The 20,442-nt window shown below is 48.1% G+C and overlaps 1 protein-coding gene across 5 annotated transcripts in view; it reads left to right on the top strand.

Annotated features, from left to right (window-relative positions):
• The window catches only part of KLC4 (kinesin light chain 4), a 411,746-nt gene that overhangs the window by 128,460 nt on the left and 262,844 nt on the right, over positions 1–20,442 (top strand). For all 5 annotated transcript variants that reach the window (XM_078647261.1, XM_078647263.1, XM_078647262.1 and 2 more), the window contains exon 8: positions 9,823–9,996. In XM_078647261.1, coding sequence (XP_078503387.1) covers positions 9,823–9,996 — 174 coding nt within the window. The remainder of the gene's footprint in view (positions 1–9,822; positions 9,997–20,442) is intronic.

The following is a 20,442-nucleotide window of genomic DNA, read 5'->3' on the forward strand; positions in this document are numbered from 1 at the left end:
AGCAGTGCAGAAAGAGGAAGAGAAGCACACTGGGGAGACACCGGGAAATCACCTGTATTCTTAGTGCTTAAACAAGAATGAAAAAGTAGCGCCTGAAAAAGCAAGCTGTGTAGTGACACAGAAATGCGTCTAGGCTTCAGGTGGGGAACAAACAAAAGAAAAGGCTGGATAGTCCACACACATTAACGAAAACGAAGAAAGCAACTAAGTGACAATAAAGCCAGCCAGTGTTAGGAAATGGGCGGGCTGTAATCTAACTGTAAATTAACAATAGGTCTCCCAACAAAGGCAACACGTGCTGTCAAGTAGGTAAGACCTAAAAAGGGACATGTTCTGTGCATGCTCACTCTGGTCTCTGTTCACTATAGAACCGAGCAACATAGTTTAAATCAGCCAGCCTGCATTAAAGATTTTTGGCCGCTCTCCTGCAGTTTCTGGACCTGTGCCACTGGGTTATGACTGCTTTTCTGCCCTCTTAATGCCGTTCTATGGATGCAAATGTTCAAAATGATGACCCTGGTCAGGTCTTGTCTGCTCTCAAAGCTGGAGACTGGATGGTAGGGTTGAACCTGCAGGGTTGCCTATTTTCACGTCCCAGTCCTGCAGACCCACAGGCGTTGGCTGCAGTTCACAGTGGGGCAGGAGCAATTGTGGTTTGCTGTCTTCCCTTTTGGCTCAGCAGTGCCCCAGGCGTGTTTATAAAAGTGTTAGTAGTGGTTACAGCGCACCTGTGAGCGGTCAGAGGTATAGTCTTTCCCTACCACGATGACTACCTGCTGAAGGTGGGCTCACCGCAGGCAGTAGTCACCCCACCTCCAGACTACGGCAAACCTCTTCACATCATTGGCATTCTTTATCAACGTACCGCAGTCACACATGACTCCTTCGCAAACGCCCCCCCTCATTGGAACTATTCTGGATATGGTACCTGGCCGACCTTTAAAGGCCAGAATGGACTAACTCACCCTAGTTCAATCTGTTCGCCATTGCTGAAAATATGCAGTCTCTAAACTTGTGCAAGTTAGACTTCCCCAGGAAGCTCTCTCTGAGTGGTGCACAGTACTTTTGTATGCCTTACTGCAGCTGCCTCTTCAGCCCAGAGTTCTGAAGAAGATGATCAGGAATGACCAGGCAGGAGCATCCGTCCTCTGATCAAGCTGACACTTAGGGAGGCTCTTGTAGTGTAGTTCCTATATCCCCAATAGGCTCTCCGCATTGGAATAATATATCCTATAGATTTGACGTAGGACTTAGGTCTCTATCGAATATATTAAACTTAATTGTGTGTGCCAGCTAACTCAGAGGTCACTAGAAACTTTCTCGAATTCACAAGAAGGGATTAGTCTCTGACAAGCGCATAAACATGACAACTTTGTGTTCGAGGCATATGGGCTGCAGATGGTACATTTATGAATAGATCGCCATCTGGTGTTGGGCTCGGATGATTGCACTTGTTTTTCTTCTGGAGAAGTCTTTGTCGTCATAGATGACTCCTCCTCTTGGTGTCAGTGCGCATGGGCATCGGCTCCATCCTTAGATTGTTTTTTTTCGCCATCGGGTTCGGATGAGGATCGAAGCGCTCCGGACCGACTTCGATAAAGAAGGTTATATTCGGCGCGTAACCCTTTCCAATTCGACGGTATTGTTATCGGACGCGACTTCACTTCCATACCGACGCGTTTCGAAGGACGACGACTACGAGAAACTCGAAGTAGTCCAGCCCGGGGTCCATGGAAAGGACTCCATTCAAAAAATGTCCAACGTGTGGTGCTAAGTTCCCACACAAGGACCTACACGAGGTGTGCAACCTCTGCTTGTCCCCTGAACACGAATCCAGGGACTGTGAGGCCTGTGCAGCGTTCTCTTCAAAATCGACGATTAGAAACCGTCGAGCCCGAAGACACGAGGTATCGAGAATGCAGTCACAAGCAATCCCGGAGCTGTTCGAGGACCAGCACCCAGAAGAGGAGGAAGAAGAGGCCGACGAGGCGGGGTCGGAAGTGGACGAGTCCGACGTCGAGGAAATCGACGTCCAACAAACCGTGAGTGACGACGTCCCTTTACCAAAGAACAGACCCCGTACGGTGTCGACCCCGCCCTCGAGCCCGGTCAGACAACCGAAAAAAGTTTCCGACGCCCCGCCTTCGAGCCCGGCAACGAAACCGAAACCGAAACACTCGGTCTCCCATCATGGTGGTTCCGATAAACGGACCACATCGACACCGAAGCTCCAAGTCAAGGAAAGCTCGAAGTCGAAGCAGTCCATGTCGACACCGAAACACGTTTCGACGTCGAAAACACCCTCGACACCGGGGACATCTTCGATACCGAGGACATCGGATCCGAATAAAATCTCGGTGCCGAAAATACAAATGGACAGTCAGAAGAAAAAACACCTTTCGGAACCGAAAACTGTGGTACCGACACAGGAATACAAGACCGATCCTAAACAAAAGACTCTGTTTATTGATCCAAAAACTGGCAAGGTAGTCACAGAACTACCTAAAAAGAGGAAGAATGAACATTCGGACGACAAAACTCATCCGAAGAAGAGAACAATGGGGACAAATACAACTCCTCCCCCTTCTCCAAAACCTAGACACACACCATCTTCTCCTCTTCCTCACAATAGACCAAATATTCCTCCCACACGACCATCTACACCTACAACAGATGTAGAGAGTGACACAGGGGAGGGGGAACATCCTGGGGATGATGAAGACACAATCCCAGAGGAGGCAGACCCATGGGAAGAGTACAATGTAGGGTCAGATAACGATAACGACCCTGAAATGTATCCTTCAAAACCTTCACCTCCTGATGATAATACTGGTTTTGCGCAACTCATTAATAGAGCAGCAACCTATCACAAGGTAGAACTACATGCAGAACCTCAAATAGAGGATTTCTTATTAGAAACACTACCTACTGCACAAAGAACATCAGGAACACTACCAATGCTTAAGGGCCTTCTCAGCCATACATCAGAGATATTCAAGGACCCAGTGAGGGCTAGGGTACTGAACCCAAGAATCGATAAGAAATATAGGGCAGCTCCAAAAGACCCAATATTCATCAAAGGACAAATTCCTCTAGACTCACTAGTGGTCACAAACGCTCGCAAGAGAGCAAACTCTTTATCTACAGGAGAAGCTCCACCTCCTGACAAAGAGTCTAAACTAATAGATGCCTCTGGCAAGAGAGTAGCATCTCAAGCGGCAAACAGCTGGCGCATAGCTAATACGCAAGCACTACTTGCAAGGTATGACAGAGCGCATTATGATGAGTTAGAAAAACTCATCACACATCTCCCTAAAGAACATCAAAAGAGGGCAGATCAACTCATACAGGAAGGGAAGTTAATTACTAACACTTCCATAAAGTGCGCCCTAGACGCGGCAGACACTGCGGCAAGATCTACAAACACAAGCATCATGTTAAGGAGACATGCATGGCTCAGGGTATCAGGGTTCAAACAAGAGGTACAAACATCGTTACTGAACCAACCTTTTGAGGGGAAAACACTTTTCGGCACAGGGACAGATGAGGCCTCAAAAAAGATGAAAAAGGATACGGAAACGGCTAAATCAATGGGAGCATTGCAACAGCCGACACAAAGAGGTTCCTTTCGTAGGTCCGCCTATAGAGGAGGATCCAAAAATACAGGTACAAGCCAGCAACAAACCTTTTACACCTACATCACCCAGAGGTAATTCTAGAGGTAGTTACAGAGGTAACAACAACAAGGGTAGAGGTCGCGGAAACAACAACAACCGCAACTCTCCAACCCCAAAGCAGTGACTTCATACAGCTCCCCCCAGACCATATAACACCGGTCGGGGGACGCCTATCACAGTTCCTACCTGTCTGGGAAAACATCACATCAGACAGGTGGGTGAGACAAATTATCCAACATGGTTATTGCCTGGAACTCACATCTACCCCACCAAACATCCCCCCCAAACAGCGTCCAATGAAACAAGATCACCTGACACTGTTAAAGCAGGAAGTACTATCCCTGCTAGGAAAGCATGCCATAGAGAAGGTTCCACAGCACCAACAAGGAACAGGAGTATACTCCCTATACTTCCTAATTCCCAAAAAGGATGGGTCTCTAAGACCGATACTGGACCTAAGACCTCTCAACGCATACATAAATTCGGAACATTTCCACATGGTCACGCTCCAACAAGTACTTCCTTTACTGAAGAAAGGGGACTTTCTTTCTACACTGGATCTAAAAGACGCTTACTTTCATATCCCGATTAACAAAGCCCACAGGAAATACCTCAGGTTTGTGGTAGAAGGACAACATTATCAGTTCAAAGTCCTTCCGTTTGGTGTCACAACGGCACCAAGGGTGTTCACAAAATGCCTGGCAGTGGTGGCAGCTCACCTAAGAAGACAACAAATACATGTCTTCCCATACTTGGACGACTGGCTAATAAAGGCCAAGTCACAAGAGGAATGTCTTCAAAACACACAAAAGACAATTCAGCTACTACACCAGCTAGGGTTCACGGTGAACTACACAAAGTCACACCTGCAACCAAGCAAGGTTCAACAATATCTGGGGGCTACTATAGACACAGAAAAAGCCAAAGTATACCCCAATCCAGTCAGGATCCAAACAATGCTTACAATCATTCAAAGATTCCAGCCACAACACTCACTACCAGCAAGAGTGTTCATGCAGCTATTAGGGATGATGTCATCCTGCATACTGCTAATTCCATATGCCAAACTACAAATGCGTCCGCTACAAGAATGCTTAGCGACACAGTGGAATCAGGCTCAAGGACAGATTACAGATCTGGTGTTGGTAGACGACCGCACACACCGCTCTCTGAAGTGGTGGAACACAACAAACATTGCCAAGGGGCGGTCGTTCCTAGAACCAATTCCACAGGTGACAATAACAGCGGACGCATCGCTCACAGGATGGGGAGCACATATGGAGAAATACACAGTACAAGGAAGGTGGAGTGTGCAGGAAAAAAGACTGCACATCAATTACCTAGAACTACTAGCGGTGTTTCTAGTATTGAAAGCCTTCCAAATACATGTTACCAACAAAGCAGTCCTGATCAGAACAGACAACATGACAGCAATGTATTATATTCAAAAACAGGGGGGTACGCACTCTCTCCAACTATCCAGACTAGCACAGGAAATCTGGAGATGGGCCATTCCTCAAAACATCTATCTGTTAGCCGAACACCTACCAGGAGTCCAAAACCAGATAGCAGACATCCTAAGCAGACAGTCGGAACAAATACACGAATGGGAACTGCACCACCTAATACTGCAGCCATTCTTCCAAAGATGGGGACAACCAGAGATAGACCTCTTTGCCACTCATCAGAACGCAAAATGCCAAAGCTTCGCGTCCAGGTATCCACATCACCTGTCGCAGGGCAATGCGTTATGGATAAATTGGTCCAACAAATTTGCATACGCTTTTCCCCCTCTCCCACTAATCCCATTAGTGGTCAGAAAACTACAACAACACTCAATGACCATGATACTAGTGGCACCCACGTGGGCACGACAACCGTGGTTCACCACGCTCTTGCAACTCTCACAAGTGCCACACCAAAAGCTAAGAATTCTACCCATGCAACTTACACAGAACCATGGAGAAATAATGCACCCAGATCCCACACAACTGAACCTAGCGATCTGGCTCCTGAAATCCTAGAATTTGGGTACTTAGATCTACCCCCAAATTGCATGGAGATAATTAAACAAGCGAGACGTCCCACCACCAGAGCATGCTATGCAGCTAAGTGGAAGAAGTTTGCTATACACTGTACTAATAATAATATCAACCCTCTGGACGTATCAACAAAGGAGATTATTTGCTACTTATTACACTTACAGCAATGTAATCTAGCATACACATCTATCAGAGTACATCTAGCAGCTATAGCAGCGTACCTACAAAACAGACAGCACATATCACTGTTCAGAGTACCAGCGATAAAAGCCTTCATGGAAGGCCTTAAAAGAGTCATTCCACCAAGATTACCACCTTCCCCAGTCTGGAACCTCAACGTAGTACTCACCAGACTAATGGGGCCACCCTTCGAACCTATGCATAGGTGCGAAATACAATTCCTTACATGGAAGGTGGCTTTCCTTATAGCCATTACCTCACTCAGGAGAGTAAGTGAATTACAGGCATTGACAATACAAGAACCATTCCTACAGTTACACCAGAATAAAGTGGTTCTTAGAACAAACCCAAAGTTCTTGCCTAAAGTAATTTCAGCATTTCACATCAACCAGCCAGTGGAACTACCAGTCTTCTTTCCAAAGCCACAGACGGTAGCAGAAAGGGCTCTACATACACTAGATGTCAAAAGAGCCATTTTGTACTACATAGAAAGGACACAAAACTTCAGGAAAACTAAACAACTATTTGTAGCATTTTCCCCAACACATAAGGGCAATCCTATCTCTAAAGCAGGCATCGCTAGATGGATTGTAAGATGTATACAAATATGTTACATTAAAGCAAAGAGAACATTAACTGTTCCTCCTAGAGCTCATTCTACACGAAAACTAGGAGCATCTATGGCATTCTTAGGGAACATTCCCCTAGATGACATATGTAGAGCAGCAACTTGGTCTACACCACATACATTCACAAAGCACTACTGTGTTGATGTACAGGCTGCACAACAAGCCAGAGTGGGCCAAGCTGTATTAAAAACTCTATTTCAAACAGTTGCGACAGACACTGGTGACCACCGCTAGGGAGGTAACTGCTGTACAATCTATTCATAAATGTACCATCTGCAGCCCATATGCCTCGAACGGAATATGCTACTTACCAGTATGCATCTGTTCTTGGCATAGAGGGCTGCAGAGTGGTACATGCCCTCCCTGCCTCCCCAGAAACCTGTGTCTGTCCCAACATTATCTTATTTAGATACACTTACATGGGCATATCTTTATGTATTATACTACACTACTCCATCTAACCCTACTATGGCAAAACAATCTAAGGATGGAGCCGATGCCCATGCGCACTGACACCAAGAGGAGGAGTCATCTATGACGACAAAGACTTCTCCAGAAGAAAAACAAGTGCAATCATCCGAGCCCAACACCAGATGGCGATCTATTCATAAATGAACCACTCTGCAGCCCTCTATGCCAAGAACAGATGCATACTGGTAAGTAGCATATTCCTTCCCTAGGACTGGGACAAATATCTTCAGAGTCGTGGAAACAATAGATAAGTATTTCACTCAGTCAATCGTGCATGCTTTGTTTCTACAGAGTTGCAGAGAAAATAGTGAGACGGGCGTTTCAATAAAAGGATTCATTGAACAGTCTTCTTTCTCATGCAAGAGAGGTGAACTGCTACAATCGTTAGACAGACTGCAAAGTATAATGCGTACAGCGAGAATAGTATTATAAAATAATACTGTAAGAGCATTGTATGGTTTCTAAGCCATATAAAAATACATACATAAATACACAGGCTAAAATACTCAACTGGTGCTTCTAAAATACGCCTACCCCAATGTACCTAACCTAAGTCTAGTATGTGGGAGGAAGTAAGTATGGTCTTTAGCATAGGTTTAGTTTTGCCAAGAATCTGGTATCTCTGTCTCGGGACTCGATTTCCCAACACCCCGCAAGGGGCGTCAGAAACACTGGAGCTGGATTTCTCAGCAGAGCAGGGCAGCTTCCTGATCAGTGCGCCAGCTGGAGAGTCGGCTTCCTTCGGCACTTGCTGTAGCGAGCTGCGTCAGGCAAGTAGGTCATCGAACTGCTCCGAACCACTGTGCTTTGCCATAGCAAGTAAAGGTATATTTATACCTTGAAGGTGTTTAGGAATGCCAAGTTTGACGTAAAGTCTGGGATATGAACGTCACAATGAATCCCTGTGGAATAGTTATTCATTGTAAAGTAACTGAGTTCTTGGAGAAATCAATATTCAAGCAAGGGGAAGTCCCTAACGGCTTAAGCTGGTTTTCCAAGAAATCGTTTGGTGAACGGATGGAAGTAGCCCTGCTTCTATTTGGGTAGCATGGGCTATGCCTAAATAAGGGCTTGATTTCTCTGCCTATATAAGGGCAACGCGAATTATACCAATATAAGGGCATGAACCGGAAAAATCCATTCGGAATCTAAAACGACATACAACACTCTTCTTGTGCAGCAGAAGGGCATGATCTTGCAACCAGACCGTTACAATCCACCCCTCCATTTGTGGAGATTGAGTGGTGGTGGTTGACTGCTCTTGATCAAGCTCTTGAGATTGTGGATGTTATTCCGGCAGCCAGGCATCCTTCCTCGAAACCAGTTTATGCCGTATGCTGGGACAGGTTTGTGGCCTGTGTAGTGCTTGTGATACGGACCCATTATATTCCAACTTGTCAGATGTACTACATTTTGTTTTGTCTCTAGCCCAGGAAGGACTTGCTGTGGGCTTTGCTAAATGTTATTTATCAGACCTGTCGGCTTGCTTGCGGCTGCTGGACCTACCGTCTCTTTTCAAATCAACTGTTGCAATGCGTTTCCTTAAAAGTTTGAACCATTTTTTTCCCATGGAACCTTTTGTATTCTTGGTCACAAGGTGAGGAATCTGTGGTTAGAAGTATCCATCCGAAGAAAAGGTTGCTTGTCTTCGATACTGCTCTTTCTGGTGGATATGCTATCTAAATGTAGATTCCCAGCTGCCCTCCCACCACTCTGTCCCTTCCAGTGGCGGCTTCTCAAGGGCATTATGCGGGGCGGGGGAGGGGCAGGGTGGGGGGTAGTAAACTCTGGAATATGGCCGAACAGAGTTGAGTAAATAAATAAATAAAACAAATTACATTGCGCTGCATCGCCGATTTGGCGTTGCAGAGCGTGCAATGTAATTCGTTTTATTTATTTATTTACTCCACACCGTCTGGCCGTATTCCAGAGTTTACTACCCCACCACTCTTCCCCACCGCCTCACTGCCTCGCAGCACTCCCTTGAGGAGCCGCCACTGGTCCCTTCTAAAGAGGTCTCAACTCTAGAGATCTATACACTGGCGTAATTGATTACTAATATGTTCTGCGTCTGAGGGCGTGGGCAATGTTGAGAAATAAATGGACGGTAGCGTGCATGGGTGGCGTCTAAATGTGTCTCCAGTCACTTTGGGGCTGGACAGAGCCGCATGGCAGCACCTACCGGCACACAGTGGCACTGCTGAAAAAGGTTTCCGATCCAGCCTGGCGATATTCACAAGTTAGATGGACTTACAAGAGAGAGAGAGCAATACCAAAAGGAAATAACTTGTTTTTTAAACATTTTATTAGGGACAAATGCATAGCAGAGTTATTAAAAGTTTGAGCTATGTTGCTACAGATAGGTATTCATCTGTAATACTCCGGATAATGGCCTGTGAATGCCCAGAGAGGCTTTGCTTCTGATCACACTCTGACTGAGGGGCGAGACACTGCCAATGTCTCGCCCCCTCCTCCACACGCTTTTCCCTAAATTTCTATTTTTATTTATACTCGAATATTGAATTCATGGAAATCCAAATATGAATAACTGCAAATACTTGATTATTTGTTAAAGCAATGCATGCCACAATTTTTCATTTTTGTGAAACCTTTTTCTCCCTGTGTGCTGTGTATATCTTCGGGTTCTTCACCCTCAGTTGTTGGACTCTCCTGTCCGTCACTGTATGTTTCTTTTCTTGTGCATGCCATTTGTTGAAATCTGGTATGTTTCATACTCTTTAACTGGTGAATCCATTGTCCTTCTCTTACATTTTCCCTCTAATGCTTGCCTTTTACTGAAAATCAACATCTTTTTAACTCCAGGTTTTAGGCAAGGACCACCCCGATGTGGCAAAGCAGCTCAACAATCTTGCCCTTCTGTGCCAAAACCAGGGCAAATACGAGGAGGTGGAATATTATTACTGCCGAGCCCTGGAGATCTACGAATCTCGCCTGGGACCCGACGACCCTAATGTTGCCAAGACCAAAAACAACCTGGTATGTATGAGCCAATGGGCTGCGACTATGATAAAACCTAAAACAACCTGGTATGTATGAGCCAATGGGCTGCGACAATGACAAAAGCTAAAACAAGCGGGTATGTATGAGCCAATGGGCTGCGACAATGACAAAAGCTAAAACAAGCGGGTATGTATGTATGAGCCAATGGGCTGCGACAATGACAAAAGCTAAAACAAGCGGGTATGTATGAGCCAATGGGCTGCAACAATGACAAAAGCTAAAACAAGCTGGTATGTATGAGCCAATGGGCTGCGACAATGACAAAAGCTAAAACAACCTGGTATGTATGAGCCAATGGGCTGCAACAATGACAAAAGCTAAAACAAGCTGGTATGTATGAGCCAATGGGCTGCGACAATGACAAAAGCTAAAACAACCTGGTATGTATGAGCCAATGGGCTGCGACAATGACAAAAGCTAAAACAACCTGGTATGTATGAGCCAATGGGCTGCGACAATGACAAAAGCTAAAACAAGCGGGTACATAAGAATCTGTGGGCAGCAGAGATGATACAACAACCTGGAACATGGGAATTCTTGGGCTGCAACAATGCCAAAATGTGTATGACTCCTGGAAAAGAACGTGATATACAGGGCAAATTAAGGCTGCCGTACAGAAATGGTGCTTTATACTGGAGAATAGGACTTTAACGCAAAGGTTACACCCACTAGAGAAGGGGCCTATACCTTTTGTAAGAAATGATTAACATGCGTGGGTCAGTCTAAATAATAATCAACATTATCAGATAGAAGTGTTGGTGATTAACGGTTTATGAAATTGTGAATTTCCCAGCTCAGTACAGGCCAGCGACTGCAACTAAAATGGTATCAGATGTAAATACCATTGGGAATTGGGTCGTCCTAGCTAGAGATTATTTTGAAAAGATGAAGTGGCAAATTATGAATTTTTCAAGCCTTAGGTCAGAAAAACGTGTCCAAGCTCAAAGTGTTTACAATTGTATCTTAGAAAAGGACTTTGTCACAGTGTGAGTTGTGGGTGTCGCTTGATTGTAAAATGGCATTTTAACCATAGAGGAAGCCGGTGGTAACCTTTTTATTGATTGAAGCCAGATTGAGATTTTACGTATGTGACCTGGTGGAGCTTTTTTTTCTGTAAAGTCTTGAAAATATTGGAAGGATTTACAGACCATTCTGCAAGGAAATCTTGGTCTGTCCCTATATATTTAGAGACAGATGATGCTTGTCACCAAAAATTAGGGTACCGGATTAGGCATAAACTTGTTTAAATTTCATTCCCATTTTACAAGGAGGTCTGGGGGATCTCCTGCAGAGAAACTTGGTGCACATGGTATGTTTCAAAACATGTGACTCACCAGCCCAAAACCAAGGGACTGAGATGTAAATAACAGTTCAGAAATCAGACAATGTCAATTTGTTTTAATATATATATATATATATATATATATATATATATATATATATATATATATATATATATATATATATATATATATATATATATATATATATATATATTTTATAGATTGCCAATGTACTTTTTTTTCATTTTTTTAAAAAAACGCCAGTTCGAAGATTTTCTTGTATAATAATTGTAAAGGTTTTAATTAACTATACACAATAAATTTACTTTACTTTACATGTGACTCACCAACTCAGGTAAAACTCTGGTAGGATTGGAAGATAATTTTCTGCAGCGATGGTTGTAGGTTCTTCTATTAGTTTATTATAGCAACATTGGTCAAAGGTGATATGATAGAAAGATTACTTTCAAAGAGGATTGGGGTGGTTTTTTTAGGTTCTGAGGCAGATAAACCTTTGTGTAGCACAATTGGCAGGTAACAATATAAAATGTTAACTAATTAGTTACAGAGCACAACCACTAATGAGTTTCACTACTGTCCTTGTTGTCCGTTATTTTAATGATAAGCATAACATCATTCTATGTTTCTGATGAAAACAATAGTCATGCAAGTACAGAACAGGCAAGAACACAAAAATAATCTTGATTGTGTTGACAGGCAGTGAATTTTGTTGATGCTGACAGCCGACACGTGTTTCGTCGTGAAACGACTTCAAGGCTCAAAAAATTGTCGAAAGCATCATATTGTAGATCTTTGGGATCGCTCAATAGTATGGGATATACCACAGCAAAAACAATAGGCCAGATACTTTGATTTTTCAGTTACAGAGTAGGACTTACAAACACTTTCCAAATGTCAAAAAGTGAGGTGAAAATGTAGTGCGGCGCGTACAAATCTGACCAGTGTTCAGTCTGTCCAGTTTTATGAAGTATATGCTCTTATAATGCGTAGAAAGTCACAAACGCATGTATGCTCGTAAATGAGTACAATGAGCCTCAAGACTTCATTATCAAATATAGTCCAAGTTCAAGTTCAGAAATTTGTATAGCGCACTACTCACCCAGAGGGTCTCAAGGCGCTTGAGGGAGGGGAGGGGGGGGGGGGTACTTATTTATCGAATATCCAAGTTTTAAGTTGCTTTCTGAAGGAGAGGTGGTTCTGTGAAAGGCGGAGGTGGGTGGGGAGAGAATTCCAGGTTTTGGCCTCTAAGTAGGAGAAGGATCTTCCCCCCCATGGTGGATCTTTGGATGCGCGGAATAGCAGCGAGGGCCTGATTGGATGAACGTAGTTGGCGGGTGGGGGAGTAAAAGGACAGGCGCGTGTTTAGGCATTCGGGTCCAAGGTCGTAGAGGGCTTTGTGTGTGTGGGTGAGGAGTCGGAACATTATTCTCTTGTTGACGGGGAGCCAGTGGAGGTCTTTCAGGTGACCGGAGATGTAAGTCTGGCGGGGAATGTTAAGTATGAGTCTGGCTGAGGCGTTTTGGATGCGTTGGAGTTTTTTCTGTAGTTTGGCTGTGATTCCGGCGTAGAGGGTGTTTCCGTAGTCCAGGCGGCTTGTGACTAGTGCGTGGGTGACCGTTTTTCTTGTTTGGGTGGGTATCCAACGTAATATTTTTTTGAGCATACGTAGGATGTTGAAGTGGCATTGACTTGTCTGGTCATCGAGAGGGATGAGTCCAGGATGAAGCCCAGGTTACGTGCGTGGTCCTTTGGTTTGGGTGCGTTTCCCAGGGCCGGTGGCCACCATGATTCGTCCCAAGCAGAGGGGGATGAGCCTAAGATTAGGACTTCCGTTTTGTCTGAGTTCAGTTTTAGGCAGCTGTCCTTCATCCACTCGGCAACATCTTTCATTCCTTCGTGTAAGTTGGTTTTGGTGGTGTTTGGGTCTTTGGTGAGGGAGAGGGAGCGTGGGGGGCGACCGCTACTGAGAGCGTCAGGACGGTATGGTACATATGGTAGTACAGCATCAAAGATCCTCCCGTACAGATCCAGGTGTATCAAAACACGTCGCGTTTCAGTCGGAGAAGTACTTCTCCGACTGAAACGCAACACGTTTTGATACACCCGGATCTGTACGGCAGGAACTTTGATGCTGTACTACTATATTTACTAATAAAGTCTTGAGGCTGGAAGAAGTTGTTTCACGACGAAACAGATGTTGGCTGTCAGCATCAACAACAGTCACTACGTGTCAACACAATCAAGATTATTTTTGTGTTCCTGCCTGTTCTGTACTTGGATAACTATTGTTTTCATCAGATACATAAAATTATGTTATGCTTATCATTAAAATAACTGACCACACAGCCAGTAGTGAAACTCATTAGTGGTTGTGCTCTGTAACTAATTTATGTGTATGGGGAAAAGAACATTCTCCATACATGATAACATTGGGTGAGTGGCACAGTGTTGTACATCGAGCTCGCGCCTTTACAGATAGTTACATTTGGACTGTTAAATAAAACGGAGGTGCTGGCCGGTGCGTTTCTCTACCACTGCCATTCATATTGTAATTGCTAATATAAAATGTTAGTAGGGTGTGTGACCAGTTTAGACCTAGGTCTTGGCACACTTTATTTTTCACAATGCTCTAGTTACCACATACTGCACGGTTCCACAATGCATCTTCTAGCATACTCTTCTACAAGGTTCCATAATAGTTCCGGTTTGTGACAAGCTGTCACAGAAGGCATCAGAGAACGTGCCATAAAGGAACCAACGAATCTACTCTGTTAAGTTCTTAGTATCAAAGCTGGACAAGACACTGAGACCCATCCTAGATCTATAGACACTAAACAAGTTCTCCAGTATTAGGGTGTCTTTCATAGATTCACATGCTTGAATATCCCCCGTCGTCGGAGTGGGAGTCCCACGGTAATAAAATAGCAATTATATACTATATATATATATATATATATATATATATATATATATATATGTAACAACATAAAACCTGAAATATGTAATAGAAAAAAGGCATAACAAGCCTACACATATTTCTACATAGGAATGCATGGAAAAGGAAAAAACCATTTGCAGTCTATCATTGTCATTATGTTGGTCCAAACTACAGCCAATCAGGCGCCAGCAACCCTCTAGAACCTTCTCCTCAGAGCTCAGCACCTCAGATTTTCTACCGCACGTCGTGTGAAGGGAGTCTCCCTGAGCTCTGCTCATTTTTCTTCAATTTTCTTCAATTTTTCTTCTTAATATCACAGTTTTGTAATGTCTTCTTACATGAAGTCTACGTTCAGACCCTGTGTCACTTGTAGGAAGCTGTGACCTTTTCCTGTGAACCTTCATGAAGAGTATATGGAAACACTCTGCTTGTCTCTGACATGGTAAGAGGAGAAGGGGTTGTTCTTGTGCTTAGACTGTACCCCTCTTCTGATGTGGGAGGAATTTTTGTTGTTTGTCCTGCACATTAAGGCTTTAAGTGATGCTTCTCCTCTACTTCACCAGCTGTGCGTCGACGACAGTGATGACAGTGCCCTCTTGTCGGCTACAGGCTCGTAGACCACTGGGAGTTTTTGTCGATGGTAATTTCTTCGACAGTTGGCCTCGTCGACGGTAGGCTCGTCGACGGTAGGCTCGTCGATGGTAGGTCCCGTCGACGGTGGCCCCGTCGACGGTGGCCTCGTCGACGGTGGCCTCGTCGACGGTGGCCTCGTCGACGGTGGCCTCGTCGACGGTTGCCTCGTCGACGGTGGGCTCATCGACTGTGAGCTCCGTCGACGGTGAGCTCCGTCGACGGTGAGCTCCGTCGACGGTGAGCTCCGTCGACGGTGAGCTCCGTCGACGATGAGCTCTGTAGACCATGAGTTCTGTAGACGATGAGTTCTGTAGACCATGAGCTCTGTAGACGGCGAGCTCTGTAGACGGCGAGCTCTGTAGACGGCGAGCTCTGTAGACGGCGAGCTCTGTAGACGGCGAGCTCTGTAGACGGCGAGCTCTGTAGACGGCGAGCTCCGTTAACATTCAGCCTCGACGCTAGTTGGCTTCGTTGACGGATGACCCTGTCAACTGTTGGATTCGTCGACGGTTGAGCCCGTCGACAGTTGGTTTTACACATTGTTGACTTTTATGCACAATGTGTTTTGGTAGACGATTTATCTCGTCGACTGCAGCTTTCTGCTACATCCACGTGATGGCGTGATGGCTTTTTACTCCTGCCTTTATATCTTCTTCTAAAAACTGGAGCTCTAATGCATTCACCTCTGGTGCATATTGGAGGTTTTCCCCTCCTTATGAAGAGAGCGGCGAATCGCTTTTCCCTTTTCCCCTCGTCCGGGGGAAACCACAGAAACAAGTTTGTTCAGTTCCTATCATAGACTTTATTTAGCAAGAAGGTGTTAGACTCATGCAGAGACCAAACTCTGTGCCGGCGGTTTGTTTCCCACGCCTCGACAAGAAATGTGAAGCTCCCCACTATTCAGCCTACCCTGACTCAGTCATTACTCAGGCGGCACAGCGATTATCTTGCAAGCCAGTTGGGCAGGTATGCCGCCAGATGTGCTCTGACATGTTGGCGCCAGTAGCACTTGTTCCAGAATCCTCCAAGCCTCACACTTTGAAGATCCTGCAGGAGTGGGAGAGAGAGAGAGAGAAGTGCATCAGACATGATACACTGTGAAGCGGACATTGCGTGTACAGGTTTTCCACAGCTCGCTATAGGGGCAGTCTGGCAAAGACAATTTTTGCTTCAATGCTACGTCTTTCGCAAGGAGGTTCAGACTTCAATACTTCACTTGTTCTTTTGATTGAGGATCCCTTCTGGCCAGCATGTTGATGAGGCACTGCAGACCATCTTAAAGGACACAGATACTGCCCGCACCTTCGGGATATAGAATCGCAGCCTTTTCGTGGTGCCGAGGACGTAGCTCCACGTCCTTTTTTCAAGGGAGTTCCATCCAGTATTGGCTCCTACAATCAGAACCAACCGCGTTACTCAAATCAAACGCAGTCACATGGGCAAAGTACCAACAGGTCCTACATAGAAAATCATCGTACAGCCGAGGCAACTCTTCTAAGAAACAATGGACTACCTTGAGCCCACCTTTATTCCCTCCAAAAACGTCAGAGATCTAATATCTCACTTTTACTCCAATTGGTCAAAGGTGACAGAGGACCGTTGGGTTTTTTAAACGTCATGCCCAAGGGCACTGTTAGAAAGGCGACCCCGGGGGAGGCAGAAGATGTCTGACTGACCACCCCTAGGTCCACCTCTCCGTCAAGAAGTAGCCGAGCGTAACTGAGAGGCCTCCTGGGTGAGGGCCCTCTCCTAGGATCGCACAGAAGAGTAACCACACACTACAAATGGACACCACACCAGAGGTCGAGTTCGTAAGCTTTATCAGGAAATAAAGGCTGCTGGTTCTCAGCGATATGTACAAGTAGACCGAGGGGTCTGTAAAGTCTCGTAAAAGGGGGTCAGGGTAGCGGGACAGTCTCGGTTGGGGTGTATGAAGGGATACCCTGCGCACAGCTCTCAATCCTCGAGCCGGGGGTTCCGAGAGGTCGAGCCGCGGCAGCAGGCTCTCAAGATGATTTCGGCGAATTTGGGCCGCGGCAGCGCCAGCAGGCTCTCAAGATGGTTCGGCAAAGGTGGGCCGCGGCAGCGCCAGCAGGCTCTCAAGATGGTTCGGCAAAGGTGGCCCGCGCCAGCAGGCTCTCAGGATGGTTCGGCAAAGGTGGGCCGCGGCAGCGCCAGCAGGCTCTCAAGATGGTTCGGCAAAGGTGGGCCGCGGCAGCGCCAGCAGGCTCTCAGGGTATCCTCTGGTTACAGGGACAATGAGTTCTTCTGGTGTCGGCCGTGACAGCGTCAGTAGGGCTTCCAGTCCAGGATACAACTGCCGTCCTACTCCGGGGCTGGCCCAGATATAGGACTGGAGTCCTTTGATGTCCGGACCCTCGCGCCTGGGGGCCAGAGGGGCCGGGAAGATGGTGTCCAGACACCCAGCAGGGGGGTGGAGCCAGCACCCAGGGATGCCGGGGGTGATCGATACCAGGCGTCCGGGGACGGCTGGAGGCCCATCGAAACTCCCCTCCTCCGGGATCTGTCGAGTGGCCACTCGACCACCTGGGTAGATCTTAGCGCCTCGATGTCGGGGCTTCGCTGGGGCCGGGGCCGCGTGTTCGGGACGTGGTGGTCCCAAGATGGAGTCGGGCGAGGCCTCGGGCTCAGGACGTGATGGGCCCATGATGGAGTCAGGCCGGTGTGGGGGCCCGTGGTGGTAACCGGACCGGTAGTGTTGGTGCGTGCAGGATCAGGCGGAAGGGCCCGCCCGGGGCTCTGTGGAGGGCCAATGTCGTCCGGGGCCCGCCACTCGGGAGGGGTAGGACCACGCCATGAGGCCGGGTCCAACACGCGTCCCCCCCAGCTGAAGGCAGGGGAGAGTCACCCATCTTCTTGGGGATTCTCCTCGCCGAGGCGGAAGAATCGGGACAGGCCGTCAGCATTGGCGTGGTCGTTGCCGGGGCGATGCTCCACAGTGAAGTCCATCCCTTGGAGGGAGATTGACCATCGCAACAGTTTCGGGTTTTCTCCCCGCATCTGCATCAACCACCGCAGAGGCCGGTGGTCGGTCTGGACCCGGAAGTGGGTGCCGAAGTGGTAGGGCCGGGGCTTCTTTAGGGCCCACACGACGGCGAAGGCTTTCCTCTCGATGGTGCTCCATCGCTGTTCTCTGGCCAGCAGCCGCCGGCTGATGAAGGCAACGGGAAGGTCGGCCCCTTCAGGGTTTACTTGGGAGAGGACCGCCCCAATGCCGTGCTCCGAGGCGTCGGTTTGGACCACAAACTCCCGGCTGTAGTCGGCGGCTTGGAGCACAGGAGCGGTGCACATAGCGGTCTTTAGGGTGTCGAAGGCTACCTGGCACTCGGGGGTCCAGTGCACCCTTTGTGGTAGTCTCTTTGAGGTCAGTTCTGTGAGGTGCCCCACAATGCTCCCATGGTTTTTGATGAAGCGCCGATAGTATCCAGTGAGCCCCAGGAAGGCTCGGACGGCGGTCTGGGTGACCGGGGGCTCCCAGGCCTGGATAGCGTCAATCTTTGGCTGGAGGGGAGCCACCTGGCCGCTCCCTACTTGGTGTCCCAGATAGGTCACGGACCCTTGTCCTATCTGGCACTTGCTGGCCTTTATGGTCAGTCCGGCCCGACGGAGGGCCGTCAGGACCTCCCGGAGGTGGGTCAGGTGCGCATCCCAGCGGAGGCTGTACACCGCAATGTCGTCTAGGTAGGCGGCGCTGAACGCTTCTAGCCCGGCCAGCACTCTATTCACGAGTCTCTGGAAGGTGGCCGGGGCGTTTTTCATGCCGAAGGGCATCACCTTGAAATGGTAGTGGCCATCAGGGGTCGAGAAGGCTGATCGCTCTTGCGCTCCAGGTGTGAGGCCGATCTGCCAATACCCGGCCGTGAGATCGAAGGTGCTGAGATACGTCGCAGCCCACAGGCGATCGATCAGTTCATCCGTCCAGGGGATGGAATGGGCGTCGGTCCTGGTGACGGCATTCAGCCCCCGGTAGTCAACACAGAACCGGAGCTCCGGGGGCGTGCCGGGGGCGGCGGCTTTAGGGACCAGGACAACTGGGCTGGCCCACGGACTGTCGGAGGGTTCGACTACCCCCAGCGCTAGCATCTTGGCCACCTCGGACTGGATGCAGGCCCGCACTCGGTCGGGCACTCGGAAAGCTCGGTGTCTTACAGGTGGGCTGTCTCCGGTGTCTACATCGTGGACACACCACCGGGTGACTCCAGGGGTGAGGGAAAACAGATCTGCAAACTGCCCCAGCAGCTGCCGGCAGTCATGGTGCTGTTCTGGGGTCAGGGTGGAGGAGAGCATGACCCCTTCGATGGAGCCGTCCTTCTCAGTGGTGCTCATGAGATCTGGCAAAGGTTCGGAGTCGTCTTCAGCTCCGTCATCGGTCGCTAACAGCAGACTTAGTTCGGTGCGGGCAAAGTGCGGCTTGAGCCGGTTAGCGTGTAGAACCCGGAGGGGGTTCCTGGGGGACTCCATGTCCACCAAGTAAGTGACGGGGCTCTTGCGCTCCACCACCTTGAAGGGACCCGTCCATTGGTCCTGGAGGGCGCAATGTTCAACCAGGGACATGACCCAGACCTGCTGGCCCGGCTCGAATTCGATGGATGAGGCATTCCGGTCATACCAGCGTTTCATCTCCTCCTGACTAGCCTCCAGGTTGGCTTTGGCCAGTTCCCAGAACTTCCGAGTTTGGTTGCGGAGGGTCAGGAGGTACTGGTAGACATCTGGTGGAGCACCTCGGACAGCCGTCTCCCAGCCTTCCTTGACCAGGCTGAGGGGGCCTCGGACCGGGTGCCCATACAATAGTTCGAAGGGGCTGAACCCCAGGGACTTCTGGGGTACTTCGCAATACGCAAACAGGAGGCAAGGCAGCAGAACATCCCATTTGCGTCGTAGTGGCTCCTCTAGGCCCTTGATCATTCCCTTCAGTGTTCGGTTAAACCGCTCCACAAGTCCATTCCCTTGGGGGTGATACGGGGTGTTGAACTTATATGTGACCCCACACTGTTGCCACAGAGATCGCATATACTTGGAGATAAAGTTTGTGCCCCGATCACTCACGACTTCTCGGGGGAAGCCGACTCTGGAGAAGATCCCCATTAGGGCTCGGCCTACTACTGGGGCCGTGATGGTTCGGAGGGGGATGGCTTCCGGATAGCGGGTGGCATGGTCCACCAGAACGAGGATGAAGCGGTGCCCTTGAGAGGTGCGGGGGTCCAGGGGCCCCACGATGTCTATCCCCACTCGCTCGAAGGGAGTGGTGACCACAGGAAAAGGCTGGAGCGGGGCTTTGACTTTCCCCCCACTCTTTCCCGCTGGCTTGACAGGTCGGGCAGGTTCTGCAGTGATTATGCACATCGTTGCGCATTTTCGGCCAGTAGAAATGAGTCACCAGGCGGCTGTAAGTTTTGTCCTGCCCCAGGTGCCCGGCGAGGGGCACATCATGTGCTAAGTTCAAGAGGAAGTCTCTAAATCGGAGGGGAACGACCAGCACCCGGCTGGCCCCTAGTTCGGCAATCTTCTGCTCACTGTAGAGAAGGT

The sequence above is a fragment of the Lissotriton helveticus genome, chromosome 6, assembly GCF_964261635.1.
Source record: "Lissotriton helveticus chromosome 6, aLisHel1.1, whole genome shotgun sequence".
Classification (NCBI taxonomy): Eukaryota; Metazoa; Chordata; class Amphibia; order Caudata; family Salamandridae; genus Lissotriton; species Lissotriton helveticus.